Source organism: Anopheles gambiae, chromosome 2, assembly GCF_943734735.2.
Source record: "Anopheles gambiae chromosome 2, idAnoGambNW_F1_1, whole genome shotgun sequence".
In the NCBI taxonomy this organism is placed as follows: Eukaryota; Metazoa; Arthropoda; class Insecta; order Diptera; family Culicidae; genus Anopheles; species Anopheles gambiae.
The window spans coordinates 6,866,215-6,892,593 of NC_064601.1; the positions used below are offsets into that span (position 1 = coordinate 6,866,215).

At 48.0% G+C, this 26,379-nt stretch overlaps 5 protein-coding genes across 8 annotated transcripts; 3 read left to right on the forward strand and 2 right to left on the reverse strand.

The window, feature by feature from the left end:
• Positions 1 to 6,897: 6,897 nt before the first annotated feature.
• On the reverse strand, positions 6,898 to 7,934 carry LOC1281554 (protein CIMAP1D). The gene is made up of 2 exons (XM_321479.3): positions 7,441 to 7,934; positions 6,898 to 7,377 (listed from the first exon to the last, which is right to left on the reverse strand). Exons 1-2 carry the CDS (start codon positions 7,863 to 7,865, stop codon positions 7,110 to 7,112), a joined length of 693 nt encoding a protein of 230 aa, XP_321479.1. The 5' UTR covers positions 7,866 to 7,934; the 3' UTR covers positions 6,898 to 7,109.
• Positions 7,935 to 8,183: 249 nt separating this feature from the next.
• LOC1281553 (pyridoxal phosphate homeostasis protein) lies at positions 8,184 to 10,304 on the forward strand. 4 transcript variants are annotated; one of them, XM_321478.6, is made up of 6 exons: positions 8,184 to 8,276; positions 8,347 to 8,486; positions 8,968 to 9,180; positions 9,250 to 9,406; positions 9,489 to 9,730; positions 9,857 to 10,304. In XM_321478.6, exons 2-6 carry the CDS (start codon positions 8,394 to 8,396, stop codon positions 9,932 to 9,934), a joined length of 783 nt encoding a protein of 260 aa, XP_321478.6. In that variant the 5' UTR covers positions 8,184 to 8,276; positions 8,347 to 8,393; the 3' UTR covers positions 9,935 to 10,304. The 4 variants fall into 4 exon arrangements, with proteins under 4 accessions (XP_321478.6, XP_061506964.1, XP_003435889.2 ...); XM_061650980.1 differs by having other exon boundaries at positions 8,185 to 8,276; positions 9,489 to 10,304; XM_003435841.2 differs by lacking the exon at positions 8,184 to 8,276 and having other exon boundaries at positions 8,283 to 8,486.
• Positions 10,305 to 12,847: 2,543 nt separating this feature from the next.
• LOC1281552 (myosin regulatory light chain 2) lies at positions 12,848 to 15,201 on the forward strand. Its single transcript, XM_321477.6, has 3 exons — positions 12,848 to 13,735; positions 14,376 to 14,597; positions 14,702 to 15,201. Exons 1-3 carry the CDS (start codon positions 13,733 to 13,735, stop codon positions 15,113 to 15,115), a joined length of 639 nt encoding a protein of 212 aa, XP_321477.2. The 5' UTR covers positions 12,848 to 13,732; the 3' UTR covers positions 15,116 to 15,201.
• A 100-nt stretch (positions 15,202 to 15,301) lies between these two features.
• LOC1281551 (uncharacterized) lies at positions 15,302 to 20,313 on the reverse strand. The gene is made up of 5 exons (XM_061650978.1): positions 19,982 to 20,313; positions 17,875 to 19,819; positions 17,631 to 17,802; positions 16,959 to 17,564; positions 15,302 to 16,886 (listed from the first exon to the last, which is right to left on the reverse strand). The coding sequence occupies exons 1-5, from the start codon at positions 20,061 to 20,063 to the stop codon at positions 16,221 to 16,223; spliced, it is 3,471 nt and encodes a 1,156-aa protein (XP_061506962.1). The 5' UTR covers positions 20,064 to 20,313; the 3' UTR covers positions 15,302 to 16,220.
• Positions 20,314 to 21,022: 709 nt separating this feature from the next.
• LOC1281550 (uncharacterized) lies at positions 21,023 to 24,670 on the forward strand. Its single transcript, XM_321475.6, has 4 exons — positions 21,023 to 21,574; positions 21,731 to 22,138; positions 22,203 to 22,427; positions 23,810 to 24,670. The coding sequence occupies exons 1-4, from the start codon at positions 21,245 to 21,247 to the stop codon at positions 24,017 to 24,019; spliced, it is 1,173 nt and encodes a 390-aa protein (XP_321475.6). The 5' UTR covers positions 21,023 to 21,244; the 3' UTR covers positions 24,020 to 24,670.
• Positions 24,671 to 26,379: the final 1,709 nt, after the last annotated feature.

The following is a 26,379-nucleotide window of genomic DNA, read 5'->3' on the forward strand; positions in this document are numbered from 1 at the left end:
AATTATGCATTCCGCCCGTAAGCGATCGATGCATCACGTGACTTGGGCCCTGGGTTGCTAGGCACCGAAAACCATCCAAAACGTCCATCATCGTTCGGTTGCTGCCAGCGTCCAGCTCCGAAAGGGGAATGCTGCGCTGACCAGCGCCACTACACGCCTGAAAGTGGCTGGAATTAGGCTAAAGAGCGTCGTTTTGTTGACTTTAAGTAGTGGCTCCGGTGATGAGGTTTTTTGTTCCTGTCGAATGGTGTGCCCTGTTAGCGTACTTCTGCACCTCGTTAGCTGACACCGTTTTTTTCGGTTTTGTTTCTTGCGGCAAGAGAGCCCTTTTTGCTCTCTTGCTCTCGGCCGCCCCATGCCCCTGTCACCAGTTTTGCTTGGAGCAATTTTCCCTTCTGGTTTAACTTCTTCGGCAGTGTTAACAAACCCAAAGCCCTCCGGAGGCCTTTCGCACAGCCACTGCACTGTAAACCCGGCCGGGCCCCAAAAACTGGTGCTGCCCACCGTCCGCTCCCTGCGCCTGTCCTCTGCCCAGCGCACTTATCGCCACTTTGGTGAAAGATTTCGCCTCGAAATCGGCTCTTAAAAATAATGGCCAAACCGATTTTCGCACCGAGCGACTACGACGACGACGACGACGACGACTACTCCGACAAGCCCGACTGCTTCGACAAGCAATTTATATTTTAATTTATGCTAATTTAGTTTACTGCCCAGGGTTTTAGTGCGCTGATTCGCCGGTGCGGCGTTGCACTGGTTCACACTCTCAAGTGGCTGTTGGCCATTTTTGCCCTCCCCGTGCCGTGCTTTGCGAGCCGGGTGAGCTCGTTGTTGCGATGATCGGTTGCGTTCGCTTCTGTATTGCTGGGGTGCCCTCTTTGCGGCCTCCTTACCCGGAGGCTGTTGTTTTTAGCCGTTCGCACTTGCACCTCGTTTTGGGCATTCATCGCTCGGCCGCGGCCCGAGAGAATGCGGCTCGTTAGGGGCTCGCGTTTGGGAAATGTGATCCTTGTGGGCCGTTTGACGAGCATTGCAAAGGAGAAGTCGAGAGCGGGCACCTTTCCATGGATGCTGGGTTAATGTATTTGATGCTTATTTTAACAGCAAATCAATGGATTTAGATAAATTCAATTTCACACTCAATTAAACGTCACTGCCAGGGAGGGACGAGAGTGGCTTTGGGCTTCGCCCAAACAACACAAAATAATAAAAACTGCACAAAGTCAGCTTCTGCCACGGACCCTGCGGGCTTTGGTGAGGGATCGTGTGACACACTTTGTGCCAAAGGTGTTAAATCAACACGCTTAAGAGGGTATCGATTTCTCGCCTTGCCAAAAAGCTGGACGCAAAACAGACACAAAAAGGCGATGATTGAGTATGACTTTTGTTATGGAAATGCATCGCCAACCGCTCTTGACTGCTTAATCCCTGGGGTCCGGGGGTATGGTCTTTGTGTGTGGTGTGTGCTGCCATTTTTGCAATTTATGGCTGGTAGCGAGCCGGTAGGATTGGCAAGGTGTGAAAACGTTTCAGCACAGATTAGTCCATTTGTCCAGCTGTGTGATTGGTGAGGATGAGGATTTTGTTGTTTAAAGTGTTAAAATTGAAGAGCAATATGCGAAAGGAAGCTCATCACCGCAAAAGGCTCTTGACAAGAAGTCATCTAAACTAGTCGTGAAAAGTTAGATTTCCTCCAGAGAGCTCTCAGCTCTTGCCCATCTGAGTAAACATTCTTCAGCCTCACGCTGGCTAGTAAAATTAGCAGGAACAAATCGTGTCCAAAAAAATGGAATAAATTCCTAGACAAAAAACTGATTGGAACGTGGCCTTCTTATCTGCCCCATTCGATCACTGGCATGTGGTCCAGCAATGGTCCAGCCAACTCCACGCAACTCCACAACGGCATAGCTTCAGTGTGACTGATTTGTGGCAAATGATTGCACCATGAAAACGGTTCCGTTTGCTAGCCCATTTCCCAGCTGACAATCGTTGATTGGGCAGCCCGCAGCCCGCAGGTGAAAACGGAAACTCAGCGCCAGAGAGTCCCGGGACGCGTTGCTTCATTTACCAGCCGATGGCATAAAACATTCATCACTCATCCGCAGCAAACCCCAACAAGCCCGGACAGCCATTTAGGATTCATCTGCTTATCTGCCTATCCTTTGGCACACTGGGCTGGGCGAAAGATATCTTAATGGAGTGGTCATTTAACACGGCCGTTTGTTGTTAGCCCCTTTGAATGGGTTAGGGGCTAGTTTGTGTCTCCCAGCCAGTCTATTTGACGATTGATTTTGATGCGTACGAGTGTGACGAAAAGGTGGGGACAGATGAAGCGGACAGGGCAGGGGCACGAGGAGCTGGTGAAGAAATGGGCCTGTAATGCGATCGGTCGTATGTTATTGAGACGGTGAGAAGGACACTGGACGTGACACACTGCTTTACGATCAACTGCCCGTAGATGCCCGATTCGAGATTGTGGTAAGCTAAAGCTCAGACTAATTAGATGCTATGATTGACGGAACGACCCATTCGAAATAAAATGAGCTGAAATATGTCGTCATTGAGACCAAACAAAAAAAAAAGTGGCTGTCAGCAAATCATTCATTCGCATGATCGGTTGGACAGCAAGCTGTGTGAGCGTGAGCTTGGGGTTTTTTTTGGAAGGAAGCGTTAATATTGTATCACGTTTCTTGGTACCTAACTCGGAGAATTTGAACGAAACAACGAAATGCAGCAAAATACTAGCAGGATGTAAAATCAGAAGAGTCTAAGACGTATTGCTGAATACTGCGTTGTTCGTGTGGATTGTGGGGCATCAATCTCATGATATTACCATGCTATGAAAAATTATGCAAAAAATTATCCAGATTCTTTCATCACAACTTTACATCAATCTCTCTACTGCTCCATAATTTCATGCTAGGCCGTATGACCTCTTTCACATTGGTTTTCCTCATCCAGCTTGTTTCTATCAACACCGATCAACATCTTCCCTATCACCTTTTCCTCCCTCTGAAACCATCCCTGAATGGCAAATGATCGTTAATTAACAACCTGACGCCACAAACGAGCAAGTAACTGAGCCTTGGTTTTTTTTCGGAAGCTTAATGCTATCTCGCACGTATCCCCGCACCGATCAGGGATCGTACAGGGTGCACTGTACGCAAGGTAATGAGCGCGTACTAGCACGATTCCAGCCAGGCAGAGCCACAACGGCATCCGATTGCAGGACCGATAAGTGGCCCGATCGTTTGAATGGACCGGGTGTAAACCAGTGAAAATCGGGTTCGAATTCAACGGAAAAACCACAACGCGAAGAGGTGGCGCGAGCATAATACGCAATTCGTGATCGCAACAAAAAAAAACCCCTCGAATCATCCAACATCCGTGCAACTGCAATAAGAAAATCCATTATGCAAATGAGCCACCGGCCGGGGTGTTTTTTTGCGCTGCTGCTGCTGCTGCCGCACTGGTGGTAATTTGTTGGCGCTTAGTTCGACGGTGTTGCCCCATTGTGTTTGCGGAGTGTCTGATTGTTCATCGAGCTGATGTTACCCTTTCCTACCCCACCAGATCCGGAACACATCTAATGACCTGTGCCGAGGGAGGAAGCATTGTGCCGAAGTTAGAACCATTCAAGGTGGATCAACAATCAGCAACCAAACGGGCAGCACACATCAGCTGCTCCGTGGAACGATCGCGCCTCGGTACAGAAGCAATGGGAAGGAGTGAACGTAATTAAGATAAATATTAGTGTTTCATAAAGGCAGCCTCTGCTTCGGTAACGAGACTGCCGGGGCGAGCTCTCGAGTGGAAGGAACGTGGTGCTGAAATGAACATGCTGGTAACGAGGCAGAATGGGCCGATTGCACGACATTTACCATCAAAACAGGAGTAAGTTGTCAGATCGATGTTTTGAGCGGTGCACCAGAATCATCAGCCCCCCTTTTCCACCCCTTTTCCGACTGATAATGCCCTATCAATCGTGTAATTAATCATAATTTCGCTCATTCTCTTGTTCTGCCTATGCATTCCGCATCAGAATGGTATGTTTTGTGCTCGGAAGGGTGTCTTTGTCCAGCAAGGGGTCGTGGAGAACATTTGACGGTACTTTAATTGCATCACGGATTGGTAGTTGGGATGTGACTGGTGCCGAATCGAGTGATGATTGATTTTCGTTAACGAAGAGCGTAGGACTCAAATAAGTGGCTGTAATGTTGAAGATTCGTTACACACACAAAAAAAAAAACTGAGAAAGACACGCATTCTTTCCGCCCGTGTCCACGTAGCGCTTCAATCAAGATCAAAATCAATCAATAAAACGATAAGTATGGTCCATAAATTAACCGCACTGTTGTAGAATGTGCTGCCAAAAGAATGTGTTGCCTTAATTTAATTATCTGGTACCGTGAAATGCATGCAGCTCTTAAATAACCCTCAAGATTCCTATCATCAGCAACAGCAACCTCTCACTGCCACAAAACGGACAGCTTTCACCGGGCCGCGACTCTGTGCTGCGTCACACACCTGCGTCTCCACCCAGCTTCGACACTGACATGCAATTGTTATGCAAAACGCCTGTCTCCTGATCGCGACTCCACCTTCCGTCAGTCGTCTTATCAACGACGATAGCAAATGATGGTGTAGCATAGCAGCAAGAAGAGCAAAACACAAAAAAGAACAAACCACAAAACAGGACAACAACAAGCTCCGATCTCCACCCCTCGGCCACGGTAGGGCAATGCGAGAACAATAAAATATGAATTAATTATAAGGCCATTTAAAAAAACACAACATGCACAAAAATGCGTATAATTAAATTTGAGACACAAAAACCAACACACAAACGGCGAAGCACACGTGTACCGCAAGCTCTTCCTACTGCTTGAGGGCTGAAGCGGGGACAGTGGAGGGGGGTTCTCATTCGTGCTAAATTAGCCGTGACGGAAAGTGGCCCGAAACAACAGGTACTACCGCCGGTAATGGATGATGTAAGTACAAAACACAAGTTACAAGCAGCATGCGTCTTGGAGGATCTTTCGGAGGTCGCTTGGGTGAGCGGGCAGGGTGTTTGCGCCCGGTTTTCGTTCTTCCTGCTTTGTTCTACTTACAAGCACGAATCGATGCACACGGCCGATGTACGCTCATTACCAGTTACGAACATCGGGGCAAAACTAACTGAACGCAACGATGAGTAAACAGGTTGTAAAAGGGAGTTGGTCCGATCTTCCGTTTTGCTTTGGGGCAATTACCTTTTTGGGGCGGTTCGATGATGGCTGACCGATTGATGAGGTTGATTTGAAGGGAGTGGAGTCGTTTCCATCATTTCCAGCCGTTAAATGTTTAACAAATTCTATAAACGCTTTGATCTTGGGTTATTGGTGCAATTTTGCACTGAGTGTTGCATAACTTTAGGCGTTTTTTTAAATTCCTTTAATCGCTTCATCGCAATACGCTTCAAGCACCGATGTTCCTACAGCAACTCACAACCACATCATCACTGATGTCCACTCACGGTCCCATTTTTTACGAGCAAACACTTTAGTAAACAAATTGATCACATCCTCAGCGTCTGATGGAACTGGAATCTGAGGTCCCCACCGATCGTTAGAAGAAACCGATATCTCACCCTCGGAGTGTCATTAATTGAGACATTACTCAGGGTTTGTGTGACGTCCTCCACGGAACAGGGTCGTCCATGCCGGGCCATCATACCAGCGGCCTACGCAAGCCCGGTCCACGGGTACGAGCGCGGGCGCGCTTTTGGGACCGAAGATCTCGGCTTATATAAATATCTAATCAAATTAAGTTTTTATTGCATCTAATCGACTGCGCCTTATGCTACCCCAGCCAGGGAGGGAGCAGACGAAACGCAAGCAGGAAAAGCCATAAAGCGGTTCCATCCGCCACCACCACCCCGCTTGTGCTTGTGTGTACTAGTAGGCTCCCCGAATTCTCCCCGTGTCATGCGGCGGGGTGACGGAAATGATCGGCCATCATCATCAACAGCCGACGACTCGCAACAGCGCGGAAGGATATGGGTGGATTGAGTGAAAATGGGGTGTTTCCTTTCAATTCCTAACCTGTCTTTCCTGTCCGTGTGCGTTTGTTTTCTTCTTCTTCTTCTGCTTCGCAGCCAAACCCCAAGAGAGAGAGAGAGAGAGAGAGAGAGAGAGAGAGAGAGAGAGAGAGAAAGAGAGAGAAAGCGAACGCGCAAGAGACGAGCCGAGATTTTATTGCTTTATTGATATGCTCATGACATTTTTCATCCGGTGCGACAAGATCGATTCAGTGAATAACAAATGAGTGTGGCTTTTGGGTGAGTAATTTGATCCTCGTTATGCCGGTTAATTGGTGTAGGTCTTCTCTTTTCGCGTCTTCCCCCGTGAAAATGGTTCTCTGGCCCGTGGGCTTTGGTTTTGGAGACGGTTCGGTTTTTTTTCTTTCCTCTTTTTCGGAGGCCTCACGGCCGTTTCCGTCGCGAAGGGGGCCATTTTACGCGCAACGCTGACGGTTGAGTGTGTGGGCCCCGTGGGACGAACGGGTGTGATCTAATCGAGAAGTGAACCTGCGGGGCAGTTCGGTTATGTTTTTGGAAACGGAACGAAAGGTGTGTAAGCTCCTTCCTTCGGGAAGACATTTAAAAGGCGAGCCCAGTGCCATTTCAGCGCTCCAGGTCGGGGACGTGCCATGGGGAGCATGTTAATCGGCTGATCATTACACTGCGCAATCGTAGCACTATTGGCTTCTTTTCGCAGTTGCTTGCAGCAGGTAACTTGAGCTGATGACATTTGTGCATCCGCTTAGCCTTGGGGGTGTGCTTGTCGAGTGGGGTGCAGCTGTGTAACAAATAGGAACAAATATCAATGGAATAAGATAAATTTGAACTTTTAACGGTCAAGTTTCAGATGGGAGATTTTTATAACGATTTTTTATTGACCATCATTAACATAGGAAGGGAACGAGCCTTGGAATGTGGATGAAGTAATTTCAATGTCTTCTCTTTAATGCTGAACTCATTTGAAACTGGTTGAATTCCCTAAAAGATCCTTTCAATATTTGTATCGTCTCCTTGAAGACATAACCCTCAAGCCGGTTTACTCAGGAACCTAACAATTGTCACCCGGTATAATCATTGGATCCTTCCAGTCTGGATATCTGATGCCAAAGCTGTAGCTCGGTGCCGTGGTGTCCATGCGCAGGTTCATCAAACCGTAGCGATTCGGGCCGGGATGAGGCGTCCGCTCCGTAAGATGCTTATGGCCAGCACGCAGCGTATAGTTCGGTGCCCGTTTGTGGGTGACGTCGCGCGAGGTAGGACCGTACCTAGCCGGACCAGGTCCCTCCAGGCCGTGAATCTGCTTCGTATGCGGTCTCCTGAGGAAGATTCGATTGTTTTAATATTTGGCAAGAAAATACGTCACCACACCCATTACTTACATCGAATAGCACGGAGCTTTGGTACGGGTCATGTAAATCAGCCCATCGTATCGATTCGGCGCCGGTATGATCTCCCGGTTGGGCACATCGATTCGCTGGCCGAAGCTGTACAAGGGCGGACGTTTACATTTCATCGTCGGCACCAGATGATTGTTGTGCGCACCCGGGCCGGGAACGAGATCCGGCTTGCGCTCGTTGAGTCGGCTTGCGAGCGAATACTTCGGTTCCCGGGGTCCTCCAACGCGCGTTATCTTCTTCAGATCGTACACGGCCGGGCCGGGACCGAGCGTGTCGAAGCGGGTTTTGAACGCCGGCCGCATCGTGTACATTGGTTTGCGGTCTTTCCGGGGATCGTGTTGGTTGAAGCCGATTTCAGGCGGCAAACCGTAAGCCGCCGGCCCAGGGCCTTTGTTCTTGGCACTCATATTTTTTTGGGACGGTTTTGCTAAATAAACTTAAAAATTTAACACTTGCAATTTAGCGACCTCACACGTTCGTAGCCAATTTAGAACTGGCGTGGAAATTGTTTTTGGGATGGTTGCTGCGATTGATTCACTTAGCGTGGTTACGGAGCTACCTGGATATGACATTTTAATGAATGTTAGCGAAAATTATAAATTCACGTAACGGTAATTTCAAATCCAGCTGAAATGTTTCATAAAAAAAGAATCCGCGAAAAGTTTCCGAATCTTTTCATGAAACGAACTCTTGAATGAGGTTATATAAACTTGTCGCCACTTGTCAGTTTCAGGTTGTTGGTATTGTTGTTGTTTGTTTACAAATTGGCTTCCCAGCTGATAACAAAACACAGCTTCCATCGGCCGTGCGGTAAAAGAGTAAATATAGCACAATAATTCCGTCGAGATAGCGGTCGCAACATTGTATAGCGACTGTCCTTCTTTGCAGCAAATCTAGTAAGTGCATGTGATATTGCCGTCACTCACGGCGGTTCAATGATACGCAAAGTGATGGCGGAGGTAGACGTAAAACTGGGCATTCGGCAGACGCTGCAGAAAATCGAGGAAACGTACAACAAACGATTGGCGGTAAGTAGAGCACATTCTGGATGTTTCGAAGAAACGGAAACCCAAGGAAAACCATAACTCCCGGAAGTTTTAGAATGTAGCGAAAGCATTACATACGGCTACGGAGAAGGTCACGCGTATACAAAATGATTACAAAGTAGCGATTACTGTAGAGTGGATGATTGTGGTGAAAGGAGCGGAGTGTGGACATTTTATAATTTATATATTTGTTTCGTACAAATATGGCTAACACATAGTGGAAAGAGTACAAAAATTCTAGATTTCGGGAAATTACTTAAAATTATATTAATTTTCTTTCGTATAATCGTTGGTATTGGCCACATGCGTAATCTGAATTGACCAATGTGCTACGCTTGCATACCATCTCGGAAGCAACGATCGCGTCAAAGCTGGCGCAAGATCATGCAAGATCACTTTTGAATTCAAAAAACCAACGAACTCGACTGAACCGTTTGCTTCTGTTATCCTCCTTTCTTAACAGCTAAGCAATGCTCCCAAGCCGCTGCTGATCGCGGTCAGTAAGACCAAACCGGTCGATCTGATCCTGGACGCATATTCAGTGGGTCAGCGTGATTTCGGCGAAAACTATGTCCAGGAGCTGGTGGAGAAGGCGAACGACGCCAGAATCCTGGAACACTGTCAGGACATCCGGTGGCACTTTATCGGCCACTTGCAGAGCAACAAGATCAACAAGGTATGTATTGCCATGTACTTTGTGTGTGCTGTGTTTTATACTTCATCTCTTTCTTCTCTCGTTAAACAGGTGATAAATCTTCCAAATTTACACATGATCCAAACCGTACACAGCATCAAGCTGGCCGAAGGGCTGAACAAGGCGTGGGAAAAGGTGAAGGCTGAAAACGCCGAAAAGAAGCAGCAGCTCAACGTACTGGTTCAAATAAACACCAGCGGCGAAGATGGTATGCAACGATGATTAATCGCAACGAAATGTGGGAGAATAACTGTGTGTGTGTGGGCGATGTTTGCTTATTGTTTCTGTAGAGAAAAATGGAGTCCAACCAGAGGACGCAGTCGGCCTGTTCCGGTACGTGCTGGACAAATGTCCCAATCTGAACTGCGAGGGTGTCATGACGATTGGTCGCTTCGGACACGACTACACCACCGGACCGAATCCGGACTTTGGCACGCTGATGAAGTGCCAGCAAGATATCTGCAGTACGTTCGAGCGTGACCCAGCCGAGCTGCAGGTGTCGATGGGCATGTCGGATGATTTCGTGCAAGCGGTACGTAATGATTATGACTGCAGTTGCTTGCGAGAGGAAAAACCATACCTATGGTACATAGTGGTTGCACTATGTATTGGTGAAGTCGGTCGGCTGATACCTTTTCTTTCGACTTCTCTTTTGCAGATCGAGGCGGGCAGCACCATTGTGCGCGTGGGCAGTTCTATTTTCGGGGCCAGGGCGAAGAAACCAACTGATGCGTGAACGGCGAGCGATGCGATGGTGTCGGTGGGTGATGATGATGCGGAGCCTGGGCCTGGTTAATGTTGATTGCAAAGTGAATTTCACTCGCAGCCACATCAGAACACGCCACCATTCACAGCGCTGCGTTGCGGGTGTGTGAGTGTGTATATGTGTTTGTTAGATCAACAGATTTGCTTATTTTGTTCGCCGTACCAAATACCATACCGGCCACTGGGTGCGAGTATGTAAAAGAACCTGGTTAGTTGGTAGAATAAAGCAAACAAAACAACGACCCGCACGACATGTTATAACCGCTGCACGGATGCGACAACGAACCGGCTGTTAAGTAATATTTGCCCTGTGCATTATAAAATCTGTTGAATGACTTGTATTCGCGCATCGTTATTTATCCCAGCCCGCTATATCACAGCTGGTACAGCGGCATAACCGAACGGGGTAGAAATTATCCACACAAAATGGCGATGAATCATCATCATCGCACGAAAGCTGCACCGTGTGTTTTGCTAGCCTAGCCCACGACAACTAGTCCCGCGACGAAACACACATTCCCACAGCTCTGTGTTTGCTAGCAGAGTGGTGCACGCACGTAGGAAGAGTGCGGACCGGTCATGGGTAAAAATATTATTGGCAGTATTTTTAGCGCAGGAATGTTCTGCCCCCATCTGTGTGCACCGGTCGCTTCGCGCGAGCATCAATTTCTCGTTGGCATCAGCGGTTGGCTGTCCGTGTAGAGAAATGAATTTGCCTGCTTGGTTTTCGTTGGGTGCCAGATCGTTGATTCCGATGCGTCGATGTACGCTGCAGTACGTTCGGACGGTAGACGAACGGGCCAACAATCTGGAACTGTTTGCTGTCGAATTTTCACCAATTAATTCAACGAATTCGAGGAGCAGGAGGAGGAGGAGGGTTTGTTGGACGATTTCCAGCTGCGAAAGGGTTCGATAGTTCCGTACCGTTACCGTCTCGTTGGACACGATCCGATACAGATAAGGCTGAGAGACGATAGGCCAAACGAGCAGCAGTGTGTGTGTGTGTATGTTGTTGAGGAAAAAAAATGAATTTTGATTTAAACGTCCGTCTCCAATTGATTGCAAATCTGGCCGGTAGAGGCTGTAGTTTCGTGCCTTTAAATACATTTGCCCTGGTTGGGTTCATATTTTTGCAGCGACTTCGAATACAGTCACAATCTTTAAGACACTCGCTATATTTATACCGTACCGGGAATCTATCTCGCTCCTTCGCATCACTTTCTTGGCAAGCAGTAGTGCGCCCATTCGTTCTGGCTTAAGGGTGATGTATGTTTATTTTCTACGTTGTACAGCCAATCGCGGCATGTTGTTTACTGGCCGCTGAAATCAAATCCGAATCATTCTGGTTAATGTCCTTCTAGGACGGGATGGATGATTGCGAACAGTTTCGCAGCAATAATTGATTTTATATCAACAGATTTTTGTCTTTCTCGCCGACAATGGAGATGCTTGTTGGAACCGTTTCTGATGGCGTGCGCCTGTTTGCCGGTTTCGTTTTGTGATGTTTACGTGCTAGGCTTACACGTCATGCCAAGGTCGAAGGCAAAAATATATACCCCTGAACATGGAATACATAACATTGGTATTTTTGTGCAAATGTTTCTTCAAACACTTGAAGATTGAATCTTGAATATCGTTTGACTGAAGGCAAAGATAAAAAAAAAATGCCATCGATAGAACCTTGTTCAGTCTATTCGGAAATGTCTTATTTGTTAAATTGTTCCTTGTCCTTGGGATTATTTTGATGATTGATTCCTTCATTTCATTGTAATTCTTGGTATCAAATACAGTCTTTCCCCGAGTTACGCGACATTCGAGTTACGCGAATTCGAGTTACGCGAATTTTTATTTTTGACAGTTCAGATGTCAAATCAGTACAATTTTCTCCATCAATTGTCAAATGAAAAATAATCACCGATAAATAACCAAATTTTCTACACCAATTGCATCAAATAAGTATTAAATTACATAAATGAACTAAATTCAATCAAAAATTATGATAAATAAAGTATATTTTTGCTGTAACATGTGATATTCGACTTACGCGAAAATCCGAGTTACGCGAATGTCTCCGGAACGCATTATTCGCGTAACTCGGGGAAAGACTGTATGCAAAGGTGTAGTTTAAAATATGGATTTAATTTTCGCTTCAAGTGGGCCACTCGCGGTCCGTTGAATTTTAACTAATAAATAACAAATAACAAATAACAAATCTTTAGTATCACTCTTGCGTTTTCTTGGAAATACAATTAAGTGATCGTAGTAAAATTGAAGAACAAATCTATATCTGCTTGCTATTTCTTTAATTATTGAATAAAAGATATTTTGATACAGTTCATTATCATTCGTTTAGTGAGTATTTACTATGTTCTATAAACGATTCACCGCGAAAACTATATTTGTTCCATGCTAAACTATACTAAGAAGTCTAACAAAAACTGTAAGAAAATGCCGTTAAAAACCATTGACATAATTGGAGCAACACACAGCTAAAGAACACAAAAGAAGGCTAAAGCAAAACGAATGTAAAAAGAAAACATAAACTAGTTCAAAGAAAGTAAAAAAAAGAAACAGGTAACCTAGCTGAAGGATAAACAACAGAAAAAAGCGAAACACAGAAAACAAAAAAGAAAACACAAAATAGCTAATAATTTGTAAGGTTGTGCTATGAATAAATCACAACAGCATGTAAGAAAGAAGCAAAACTTCGCACACAAAATCCATTTGTTGCGTGTGGCTCATCCATAGAATGTTTTTTCCTAAATTGAACAGTTTTTTCACCGTTCATTGTAACTGTAACGTTTTGAATGTTCGTACACTGTTGTTGTTTTATTTTTCGTTTGCATTTTTCCTGCAAGCCGGATTGGAATGGCGGCCACAGTGAATCTAGTTCAACAATACGGTCACCGTGGGTCCGGGGAGGGTAGGGGAGAACCTACCACTCCTTTGCCCCTCCCGGGGTTGTCGCGGGTCGCTTCCTGCCACTTGGCTGGTTGGTGTAAAGCCGTGAAAATTGTTATCCCACCGCAAAATCGCCCTCGCTTACGCACATACGGTTACAGGTTACGTGTCAACCACCCGAATGCGTGCGGGTGCGGGTGGCGAGTGTGGAGGAAATGGTTTGAATGCATGAACATTCGTAGACGTAGAACGAGTCCGTCCACGCAACACCGGCACCGGTGGGAAATTTGGTTAAAAATAAATCCTCCGAAAGCCAGAGTTTGTACGTTTAAAGTGTGTCGGGTCTAGATCCAGCTCCCCAGCGCACGACCACTAAACCGTCACCTAGAGGGCAGCACTAGCGGAGTACAGCGACACAAAGACCCCCAACGTACCACACCCATACCATGAGGCGGCCGTACGTTGAATCATTGCATGAAAGGTGGCCACTGCGTTAGATGCGTATGCCGGTGTGTGTGTGTGTGTGTATGCGTATTGTGCAACTTGTGGGAAGCTGCAGAGGAGTATATCGGTAGCTAGAGGGCCTCGGTTTGCGCAAACGCACCGCAGCATACCTTACCCAGGGAAGCTGTGGCCGAAGCTGTGAGCCCGTGCACCGTGCCGCGACTGCCTAATAATAGGCCTGCGCATAACCGGCCGCGCAGGCCGAAATATAAAAAGACTGTGTTTGTCGGTCGCCGAATAAGGCGAATAAGACCCGCCTGAAGGAAGGAAGCAGCCGTAGTTATCAGCGACGGCGCTTCTTTAAAATCAGTCGCTCACGAGCTGTAATCGAGTAGAGTCGTTCTAATCTAACCAGCTAAGCACCATGGTAAGGCACCGTTCTGGCGCATCGAGCTAAGACCTGCAGCAACACTACTGTGTCGCACCAACCTGTTCATCGCACCGAAACGTGTGAAGGGATAGGCGTATCGGCGGTGATCGTTTATCCCGGCAGTAGAAGTACAGTGAAACAGTTTCCAACGTCTGAAGATCTGCTTGCAGTAGTAGCGAACAGTTGAAAGTAGTTACAAAACCAAGTGCACTTCACAGTGAAGAAAGAAGCTGAGTTGAAGCTCCCCTAAGAGCGAACGGAGCTAAAGAAGCAAAGTTTTTGAGGGATCGAGATCCTGCATTTCCAATCGCTGATGTCGTGTGTGATTTTCCATGGCTAGTTTAACTTGAACGCTAACGAGCACCTCTGTGAGCAAGATGAACCACCCAAGATAGTGCGATGAAATCTTCTTGTTGCGCAACGGCGTGTGATTCCGTTCCGCACGCCACCGTGGAGTGTGTGCATTTTCCAAGATCCAATTCTAAAAATAGTTACTGCCGAGCAGACGTTTTCGTAATTTTCCCTCAGACTGTTGGAAACTTGTTTCAAGGATGAACAGAGTGGATGTTGTTGTGCTGCTAGGTTGGCGTCGCTCTCGCATTCGATGGTTCTGATCGATTCCATTTTCCTCCCATAGTCTGAGAAGGAGAAGAAGGTCAAGAAGAAGAAGGCGTCGTCCAAGGATGACACCCCAGCAGATACCCCTGGAGCAGACACCCCGGCGGCACCGACCCCCTCGGACTCTGCGGCCGGCTCGCAGCGCGGCTCGACCCGCGGCTCGTCGTCCCGCAAGGCAAAGAAGGCCCCATCCTCGGTCTTCGTTCTCTTCTCCCAGAAGCAGATCGCCGAATTCAAAGAGGTGTGTAGGGGGAGCCCCAAATGCGATCATCTTGCACGATCACTAACGATGCGTTTCTTTCTATCCTTTCTACCACCCCTCCCCTGCTCTGCTCCTGGCTACAGGCTTTCGCGCTAATGGACAACGACAAGGATGGTGTCATTGGCAAGAACGATCTCCGCTCCACCTTCGACGCCCTCGGCAAGCTGGTGTCGGACAAGGAGCTGGACGAGATGCTCGGTGAGGCTACGGGACCGCTCAACTTCACCCAGCTGCTGACGCTGTTCGCCAACCGCATGTCGGGTGGTGGCCAGGATGACGACGATGTCGTCATCAACGCGTTCAAGGCCTTCGACACCAACGGCAAGATCGATGGCGAGAAGTTCCGCTTCGCCCTGACCCACTGGGGCCAGGACAAGTTCACCGAGGACGAGGTTGACGATGCATTCGATCAGATGGTCATTGACGATAAGGGCTACATCGACACTGCTGCTCTGATCGGCATGCTCACCGGATCCGAGGAGGGAGAGGAAGAATAAATTTTATAATTAAAAGCCAAAAACAAAACCAAAAAACTAACCTAAAAAAAATCTAAACAATGAATTCTGTTTATTTTGTATAACTACCTTCGTTTCGAAGTTCGTCTTTTTTTTTTACTATACACACACTGTCATTCGATCGTTTTTGTTTTGCGCCTATGTTTTGTGTTTGTAGTTATGTTTGTGTTCTTTTTTTTTATTGACCTCGGAGGCCCTAAGCTTGTTGTGCCGTGTGCATCACCACCGTCACTGGTCTAGGTGACGGAGGGTTGTGAGATACAATGGCCACAGTGTGTCCAGATCAAGGAAGAAAAGATACCATCAACATGAACATTGATAGCAACAACAACATCAACAACAACAACAACAGCAACAACATCATCAACAACAACACCAAATAAAGATCGCGAAGCAAACACGTTTAATGGGACAGATACTAAACCAATAGAAGCTAGCATTAAGAAGAGAGAATGTGAAGAAGAGCAATTAAAGAACATCAGGAATGAGAGCAAAAACCAAACAACCAACCAAAGGCCAGTTTATTTTATTTTGCCACAAGGTGGCTCCTGCTGCTAGCTCAATCTATTTTTAGAGATATTCGAGCTCTTGTTAGGGTGATGTCTTATTATAATTGCTTGTGAGCGATGCATTAGTGTCTGAGAATGTCAACAATTGAGGGATAATATCTTCAGTATAGAACTATCAACGTTTGATAAGAGATCTTGGAAGGGATGTGTGTAAGTAGATAGTAGATAAGTAACCAGTTTTACCAGTTATATAGTTAGGAAAATCATGTCTTGTTCTATTTTTAACCGGATTTCTAAGAACTCTCCGTCTGTTCCATAGCAGTGTACAGACAAGCTCTAAAGTTCAAAGTTCAAAAAGTTAAAATTCATAGCTACTGAAGCTTGTGCACGAGGAAGCATACATTTAGGCTAACGTCAAAGAAAGCTCTTATTTCATTTATTCGATCCCGTTGATCTTACAAACATGGAAGATGAGTGTTTGGACAGACTCAAGGAGCTATCTATTTAAAAATAATTGATTTAAGCGCAGAATCTAAAGGAACATGTACAGAGTGCGCGCAATAAGCGAGCTCCTACAACTAAACCATAGCTTGGCTATATAATCTCACAAACGCAAACGCTAACAACACCCCCAAACCTGCTGGTAAATTGCGCATCGAACCACTACTTCCGAACAGCGTTTTTGCACTCTTTTCGTTCGGATCGCGAACCCCACACGTTCGGTAGGAGAGCGTCCGCTTGCGCTTGCTATTATCGTACCCGGGGATGTAGATGCTCGGCGAATCGAGCCGCCCAACCGCGAGCAGTCGCGAAAAGTCTTGCTCTATCTTGTGCGCGGCCGGTCCCTTGAAGTGAACGATCATTTGAATGCAGGCGTCATTGTGCAGCGACTTGGTGCTGCGCGAATCGATCGCCAGCATCCATTCGGGCAGGCCCATTACGTGCCGCACGTCTTCGAGAAACTGTGCCACCACGAACCGGGGCGGTTTCTTCAGGTTAATGTACTTTACAATGTCATGATCGGGCTCGATCTTGGCACAGGCGAACCGGTGGCCCGAAAACTCGGCCCCAAAAATGACGATCGATCGGCCGAGTGCGCTGACCGTACCTTCCAGGGGGAAATTGCTGTCGGTAAATACCTGCCGCCGGCTACCGATCGAGATGGGACCAAGACGGGCGCCTACGTCGCCTACGTAACAGCGCAGTGGATTATCGGGTCCACATTCTTGCTTGTACAGCTCTTGCTATAAGAAAGAAAATGTATTTTTTGAAAAACTGTTACACTACCCAATGAAGAAAAATGCAAAGATACTTACATTTAAAGGATCTGCTAGCTGTGTGTAGTAAGGGTTCCACACATATCCCGCCGCTACACAGCGCGTTTCCACCTGCTGAACGGTTGCATCCACGCCGACTGGGTTCACCCAGATGTGCCAGTTGTGGTTGTGCGTCACATTGCGATCATGCTTACCGGGGTAGCGCAGCTTCACCTCAATGATGGTGTCACTCTGGCTGTTATCATTACCGATCAGCTGCGTGAACCGTATGTACCCGTAAGCAAAGCCGGCCGGATGATGAAACGAGGCAATTGCTCGTATCTCACGCGCCTCGTTCGGACTGTATCCACGCTCCAGTGTACTGCAGGCCCAGCGCCGGTTCTTTTCCTTTTTGTGCACCACTATCGAACGGCCGATAATGCTCTCGTACCCGAACAGTGGCAGCCGTGTGTCATTGTACGCCTGCTCGTACATGGTCACTCCATCCAGTGTTCCAAACTTGCCACTAAGATCTCCGAGCTCGTACTGATCCGTGCTGCCCATTGCCGGGGGTGGTGATTGTTTGGGCTCAACGTTTCTTGGGTTCCAGTGTCCGTACACGGTGGAGTCTTCGCACGGGAACTCTAGATCACCTTCTACGGGGGCCTGTTGTGTGGAGGGAAGTTTAGTAATAAATAAAACGGAAATACATTTAGCAGACTCTGTACTTACTACATGCACATGATAGCCACTGTTTTGATCTAGTCCCTTGAAATCAACTTCTGCGTTCGTAAGATCGTACTCTGATTGCTGTACCAGCTCCAGCTTCCCCTTGATCGTTAACAAATCACCATTGGAGTACCAATCTCTGGCGACTACCTTTCGGCGATGATATCCTCCAATGCTGCAAAGAAATAATAAATAGAATCACAAAACTTTCCTCGAAAATCATAAGAGATCGCTTCCAATAACTTACACTGAACAGGCAAGACGCTCACCGCGCGCTTTCGGTCCGTTATCATCAAAGATTACCAACGATCGGCCAAGAATGCTAGCAGGTCCACTCAACGGCAGATTCACGTCGATAAACATTTTCCTACTAATCTCTGTCGCCTCTCGCTTATGTCCAGCGATTGCCAGTGCTCCCAACCGGTTCGAAAGATCACCAACCCGGCACAACTCTACGGAAGACCCGGTACAAATCTCTTCCCATCCTTTCCCCATGAGTGGGGCAGCCTTGAACGGATTGTACACTCCACCAGCACTCACGCAGCGGTTCTGCCAATCGTAGAAATCCTTCCCCGGCGGTTCATCCGTAATAGCCCACCGATGATCGGCCGTTTTGTTGACATTCGAGCCGTCCGCATGGATCAGATACTCGAAGATGACGGCCGTCTCCGACCAATGTTCATCCTTCACCTGTCGGAACAGGATGCGACCCACGATGGGGTACCGGTACAGGACCTGGGCCGTTAGAATTGGCACCTGATAAGGCCGATTGAACTCGTACAGCGCCACCGTTCCACAGGCCCACGGGGCTTCGGTGATGTTTGTTGGAAGTGTTCGATTGTAGCGCTGTACGGAGAAGCTACGGAAGGTGATTGCGTTCGGTCCTTGAAGAGGTAAAAATGTGTCCCAATAAAGTCCTGACAGCTCCGCACTGGAACCGGGCAGATAAAACGAATGCGACTCTTTTTTGTTTCTATTCAACAGTTTTCCACTAAGATCACCGACCGGATACTGATCTTGCGTACCATAGCCAGGCGGTGGCTTATCTTTCTCGGCAATTCCGGTCGGGTTGAAGACGCCACCACCTGTTAGACAGTAGCGTTCCTCCGGACCGGCGTAAGCTTCCAGAGGAAGCTGATTGATCCGGAAGCTAGAGACATCTTTGGCGTAGTTAATGTTGGCCGCGGACTCATTGCTGGCTGCTCCGAAGCTGGCCTGGATCCACGTAGGCTCGAACCGGGATCGTTGAGTAAAGCGCATATCTCCTCGCATGCCACCGCCATCCACCAGAGCGCGAGCGGTTCTCGGCTTCTGGTGTCGAATCTTGGCACAGGCCAGAAACGTATCCGGATGAGTTGGATCAAACACCACGACGTACAGCTTGCGCGACGGCCCATAAAGATCGCTCGGCAGCAGAACGAGCTTATGGTCGTGGAAGAGCTGCGGGTACTGATTCTGCCGTGCGTTCGTCGTGATGCGCAGCGGACCGACTCGACCATCAATGTCACCGATGGCATTGCCCGCACCGCGATTTTGTGGATCAAACACCAGCTGCAGCTTGTTACAGTTTTCTTCCGCATTCTGTGCCTCACTTTCAAAAATGTCCGTCACGTAAATCTTCCACACGTGCTCGGTGTAGGCTGGGCTGCCCATCTTCCGCGACTGATCGCGTATGTGGAACAGGTTGGTATGGATCAGTGTGTCCGAGTGGTTCGATTCCTTTGCCGCCAGCCAGCGGAAATAGATGGATCCGGTGATGGGGCTGGAGAAGCGTGCCTCGGCCAGGTGGTCCTGCGAGCCATCGCGCGTCACAATCGTCGCACAGATCCGCACGTTGATGGTCGGATCGTACAGGACGAGCGATTTGCCCCACAGGCCCTTCTCGCCGGTAAGCGAGATGTCGTTCAGCCAGGTGGTCGACTCATTGCCCGGCAGCATCAAATAGCCCAAGTCATCGTCAAACGACCACAGCTGCTCACCGAGTCGTGCGAGCTGGCAGCGTTCCTGCGGATCTACGATCGTGTAGTCGACGGGCAGCTGGTAGACGCCCCAGCTCCACGCCTGTTCCGGATATTGGAGCGTTGTCTCGAGCTCGGATGCAATCAATACTTGCCGGTCGCTGTGCTGCGAGAAGGCAATCTCTCCATGCAGTCCGCGCTGGGAGATATGCGCCACCAGGTTTAACCCTCGAGCTGCAGACCGGAAGAGAGCAATAGGAGAAGGGAGAATGGAATATCAGAGCCGTACATTCCATAGGCCTCAGTCATGCGAAGCAGAAGCAGAAAACGCGGGCACAGAAACAGCTAACGTGGCACACCGACGTCAGAGCGCGCCACTATTGACCATTCACTTACCTTCACCAACCAGAAGTAGCACCGCTACGGACAGCAGTACAAACGAGCGAGATCTCGCTTCATACGCGTCCGAGAGCTTCATGTCTTTTGCACTGTTTTCTGCACACCAGTGTTAGTTCACATTTATGTAACAAATGTTCCGAGCTTCACCTGGTATACCGATTTCGCTATTGTTTTGCTACCAACGCCCCAGAAAACCGGCCCCAAAGTGACAGACACGAGCGTCACACGATCCGCTTACTGCGTGCTGTGTTTGCTTCGATTCTCAGCCGCAGCCACAGTCTGACTCACCCGTACGGTGGTCGGTGACGGATTGAAAAGCCTCTCTTCGTACTGTTCTCTCGGTGGGCTCTCCGGCTCACACATTTTGCTTGTTGCGTACACTTTCTCTCCGCCTTGCGGCGGTTTCTTTTCGCGCCCGATCGTGGACTTGATCGTCGAGACGGAGCGCGTGCTTTTTCGTGCGTAAAACCGGTTCTTCTGGTGTGGAGGGTTTGATGGTGCTGTTGCTGGGGGTTGTAATAATGCGGAGGGTGGTTTTGTTTTGGTTCCTACACTTTCTTGTCGATTTCGCTTTGGCCTGCTTTTTCTTCCCTGTGCGGGGTTTCGAGAAGCGTTACGATGCGTTAGCTGCTGTGACGTTTGCAACGGTCGTTTTGAAAAGGGAAGTTCATAGCACGTGGCGTTTGAAAATGTTGAAAAGGGAAGCTCGTTAATTTTGTGTGACAAAAGTGATAACGATTTTAAAACAGTTTAAAAAGTATACCAACTGGTTCAATGAAAAGAAAATTTAAAAAAAAAAACATTAAAAAGACGTGATTCCCATTTTTTTATTTTTCCCGGACTATGCATACAAAGCTATTAAAATCAATTAACTTTGTGCCTGTTGCCTTCAATTAAGCATCTTTCAAAACATTGTTTGTAAACAAGAGCACGTGGTACCATCCACTCCATGCCCTTTCACCGAAAAAACCACCCCTGGACGGCGACCGATTGCGCGCATGCGTTCCCAAGCCGTCTCCGTCACCGCTCTCGCGAAATTCTCGCACCACAAGCAAAACAGGAGAGTAAAATATCGACCCGTTCCTGTCGCTTTTGCGTTCAGAATTTTCTGTCACATCAGCTCGCTAGTGCTGCGGTGTTGTTGCCCATTCTTACGACAAAATTCGAGTTACGTGTGGCATTCCATTCGACTATCAATTAATACCCCGGGGACAAATCAATTAAGCAGTTAAGGTTAAACCACGTTAGGCAGTGCCAACCATGTTTCTCCGGGTGCAGCTGCTGGCGTTGGCGCTGGCCGTGACGCTGGTGCAAAGTTCGAGCGCCTACTACAGCGGGCCGTTCCTATTTTGGGGCCTGGACGATCTGAAGGACCTGCAGAGCCCGGCCCTGGCCGAGGTGGACGACAAGATGCTGCGGGATCTGTACTCGAACGCGGCCGCGGTGGTGGTTTTTCTACGCAACGGCACCACCAAACTGTCGGCGGACAGTTTCCCCACGTTCAAGCGGATCGTGGAGAAGTACGAGTACATGTACAGCCCGCAGCAAATGCTGAGCTCCAACCCGCTCGATTACAACGTGAACGCTGAGGTAAGCGAAAAGTGCACTGTAGTGCGGGGTGAGAGCGAGTGAGTGAGAGAGAGAGAGAGAGAATCTCATGTGACCTCATAGATGACGCTAGTGGCGTTGACTGTATGCCAACTTGTGATGGGGTGTTTTTTTGTATGTGTCTCTCCCTATCCGCAGGTTATCAATCTGGTTGGCTCACCGTCCCAGCAGGATGTGGAACTGTCCGCACTGTTCCGCGACTCCACCGAGAACTACGGCGAGCGGAAGGTGCTGGGCATACTGGCCAACCAGTGGGAAGAGCCGCACGTACTGCACAAGCGTGAGGCGAAGGGTGGCGATGACCTCTACTCGACCAGCACCACGCCCGGCAGCCCGACGGACGAGCCGGAAATTGCCGACTCCCTGTACAATGTGCCCGGCAAGGCGATCCTGTACATGACCGGGCCGCCGGTGCTGAAGATGCTGAACGATTCGGACGAGGGTGAGACGACGCACGTGCTGGACAAGCACACGCTCGCCACGTACGATGCCCGGGAGCGCGAGAGTAAGATGATTGTCACCTTCAAGGTGGACGATTCGACGAAGGTAAGGATGTCTCTTGAATAGATCATGCAGATCTGATGTAATGAATCCATTTCTATCTCACAAGCTCACACTCAAGTTCCGCTTCGATATGGATGCCGGGTACTGGTCCATGTCCAAGGTGGATGTATTTGTGATGGACACGAAGAGCAAGGACGGTGCCAAGTCGCTCGATACGACGCTGGAACTGGAGGGTAAGGCCCCGTACGCACCGCTGGGCGCATCGTACTCTTGCGCCCGCCAGCTGGTATTCCGCAATGGCACCACCATTCTGACGCTGGAGAACATTCAGGTAAGCGGGGGAAAAAGATGAACACGATGCATTTGTGTAATCAATACACCCGCCGTTGGTTGTGTAATGCAGCGTTGATAGGAATTTAATCAGACAACAATCGTGCGTGTTTATTGTGAGAGACTGGCCAAACCTACCACACCCCGAAACACGCTACCCTACTTGCAAGTAGGTGATTGAATTTACGCTTATAATTTACCTATTAAATCTCACAAGTGTACGCATACGCATCTGTACGTTGGGTTGCTGTTTTTTGTATGTAAACAAACGACTCGACTCGGCGCTTTATGGCGCCCGTATGTGATTGTTGCTTCCTTCCAATCGGCCATCCATCTGCACGTCATGGGTGGTGGTGGTTGATGTACAGCATGATGAGAAACGGCTGTGTCTGAAGAAGATGAGCGTAGACACAGCAAAAAAAGAAAAGAAAAACAACCAAAGCGATAGGTGAGAAAAGAAAACTGGAGCAATTGGCTGGCGTCTCTAGTGGGTCGCAGGTGTAATAATCGTGCATCGCGCATGGAATGCGACTGGCATGTGACTCCAAGGCGATGGTTTCGCAGTACAATGTAAACATATTTTTTTATGACTATTTTTATCAGAACGCATGTGACGCACATAGCGGTAAGAAATGTGAGAGGATCGGTTTGGTTGCAAAGAAATGTTGCTTGGTACTCCATTTGTACATCGATTGTGCATTTCTCCATTAAGCAATGTCCCAGACGAGCTGGATTCAAATAGGATTGCCTTATGTTTGATGTGCCTGCATCACCTCCAAATTGCACCAATTGGTGAAGATGAAATTAATCTTTTATTGTGCTATCGACAAGCGGGCTAGAAAGTCTTCACACTCAAATCAACCGCGCACGGTAAACGAGATAACAAACTTTGCATATTTTATTGACATCGTTACCGTAAAAAAACCAGCTTTCTTTCGCGTTAGCCCGACTACTTAAAACCGCTTAACAAGAGTTGTAAAATCAATCAAAACTACTTTCCGTTCACATTGTGCGAATGTTTTGCCCTAGGAAGAGAGGCAGACTTTGCGTAACCGAAGGCAAAGACACCATCAAAACTGATCTCACCGCGCGCGCCATCGACAACCGGGTCTATATGTGTGCCGGCGGTACTTCATTAGCTCGAGCTGAAAATGCTCAAATTTAAACTCATAATAAAAAGAAACCCCACCCTCGTGTCCCTTTCGCGGGCACTAAGCGCCAGTCGACTGCTGAAATTGCAACTACGTTACGCAACATTTCCGCAACGATGGGACGTGAAATTGGGCAGCGTTTTCCGTGTTTGGTGGGATTTGTTTGGGGTTAGGTTTGGTGGTTCCTGTTTGCGAAACGAAGCTAATAACAACCCGCTTTGTCATTCGACAGGTTCAGCCGGCCCTGGAAGGGAAAACGAAGTTTGACAGCGCCTGGGACTGCGTTGGGTTCACCACGGCACCGATCCTGTCCGGCATCTTCGTCACGTCCTTCATGCTGATCGGGCTGACCATCGCCATCATCGCCATACTGGACATCAAGACGCCGAACCGGTTCGAGTCACGCACCGGAAAGCAGTTGACATTCACCGTGCAGGAGTAAGTCACCGGGACGGGCAACGGTCACTTTCTTCCCACCCCCCTTCTAAAGATTGAATGTGTGTACAAGTGTTAACCTTTAACATGAGGTGCAGGCGTGAAGAGATGAGACCTCGTTCAGGTGAACCGGGACGGCTGGAAGGTATGTTAGGTCTTATGGTTTGACCATACAATACTGTGGCACCGTTGGAGACAGGTTAGGAAATCAAACAAACAGGTAGTACTTGCAAGTACACAGTTCTCATCTTCAAGATCTGCACAGTCGAGCTGGTTCCTCCTCTCGTGTGACTCCATACTACTTACTCATTTTAGTTGAATTCCCAGGTTCGTTTCCAAGCAAAGTGCACATCCGTGTGCGTGATAGTTCGATTTAATTTTTGGTTTTGTTAGGTTAGATATTACTCATTGATATTACTGAATAAGGCAACTGGATCAGGTTCGAACGTTGCCGGACTCGCAAACGGAGTTACGGTCATATCTCTAAACACAGACGTTACGATTACAATGTTACACCGGCTCCACAAAAGGGCTCGGTGTTGCTTCATACTGAACTGGAAACGCAACACGGAAGATGCGGGAAAATGTTAATGTAAATGTTTCGGCTAGCTTAAGCGTGCAATAAATAACTTCTCACACACCGGTACAACACTCCAAACTAGGTGTCGCGCTGTTTACGATTGCTCAACGCATTGCATCCACGCTAATGTGTGCAAAGAAGAGAGAGAAAGAAAAAAACACAAAAAACAACAACATCACATCGAGTAACTTTCTCTTTCAGGATTTTCTTGCGAATAGGAAAAACGGTCCCGATCGCGATCACCTCTCGATCTGCGCTCATATGCGATCGATTCCCTCACATCCCACACAAGACGAAAACGATGCGCGATGGAAACGGGTTCACGTGCGAGTGCTTGAAAGTGAAAACTCGTCTGTTTTGTCAGCAGTCGGAGGCACCACACGTCACCGATGGTAGTGGCCACCTTACCCGCCGTGCTGCGTGATAAAGATCATCGCGCCCGACATCGATGGTGGTCATCAAAGGGAGATTAAGGCGCGAATCCCTTCTTCTTCTTGCTAGCAGCGTTCGCTATCACTTGCGTGGCTCAAGTGCTGGCGATCACCTCGTCGAATCGGTTCCTTTTGTGGAGCCCGCTGCTTTAATGCGTCTCGCATAGGCCACTCGAGATGAGACAGGCACCGGGTTATGAATATGGATTTCCAAAGCGACCGGAGGAAAGGTGAGCTCTCATGGAGCGGTGTTGCATCGGCAAAGTTCAACAACATGCATTGATCGTTAGCCGAAGCAAGGGGGAAGGTTTGATGTGGGTTTTTAATATCATTACCTGTCAATTGGCTTCTCGTAACGTTTCTCATGCAATGGATAGAGGGGGCTAGTTATCGAGATTCCCGTGAGATTTGGATCCGAGTGAATTGATATTGATGTTGGAAGAAAATTATGATTTATCTGTCAAGATCTTTTATGATGAAATTCTAGCAACACGATTCAGTTGCTTAAGAGCATGAGACTGCAAACCTCCAAGATATGTTTGGACATCTTCAAGTTACGAGAAGACTCCAACTCCAAACATTTGAACTTTTCTTTTCAACCCCTGATTACTTTGAATGCAACTCGGAGATATTGAACCATTCAAGATAGTACTTGTGATAACTACCAGAGATGTTGACTCAACAATATCAGTAGAGAAATTCCTGAAATGAAATGCATGAGTACTTGCCAACAAGCAGCACCTAACCGTTGTGAATGTAATTTTGAGGAATATTAGGGCTTAGGTCATATGATTAGCTAATCATCAAGCAACCACCATTCCATCTTGATAAGATAACCTCATCGAAATTTGTTCCAGCATATGTAACATCCGAAAGACCTCCTGTTGCTATTTGGCGCTTCTTCTCGCTGCTATTCGCGAGCACCTCAGCTAATACGATAATCACAGACCGCAGGACCTACCTGTGAAGATAAACGACTTGGCTGACACCATGTTTACGAACGACATTAGAGAGGTTATGCAAAGTGCGTCTCATTAGCATTAGGGTTCGGCTCGTCCGACTATCCGACCTCACGGCTTCCCGCCGCGAACCGAATCTCACACCTTCGAGTTCAACAGCCCAGACGATGGACCCTTCCGAGTTATTAACTGCATTCCGGCACACGATCGTCCGGCACACGAGCTACCGCGTTGCATCGCCTTTCGCTTTCGCTGCGTGCCCAGGCTCGTGCAATTCGTCGATGCATCGGCGATGCCTGCCAGCGGGTCGGTGCAAAAGGTCGGCCCTCGAGCTCCCGCAAGATGAGCGCGGTTGCGTTAGCAGCCCGAACGTCGTCATGTGAAAGTGATTTAATTA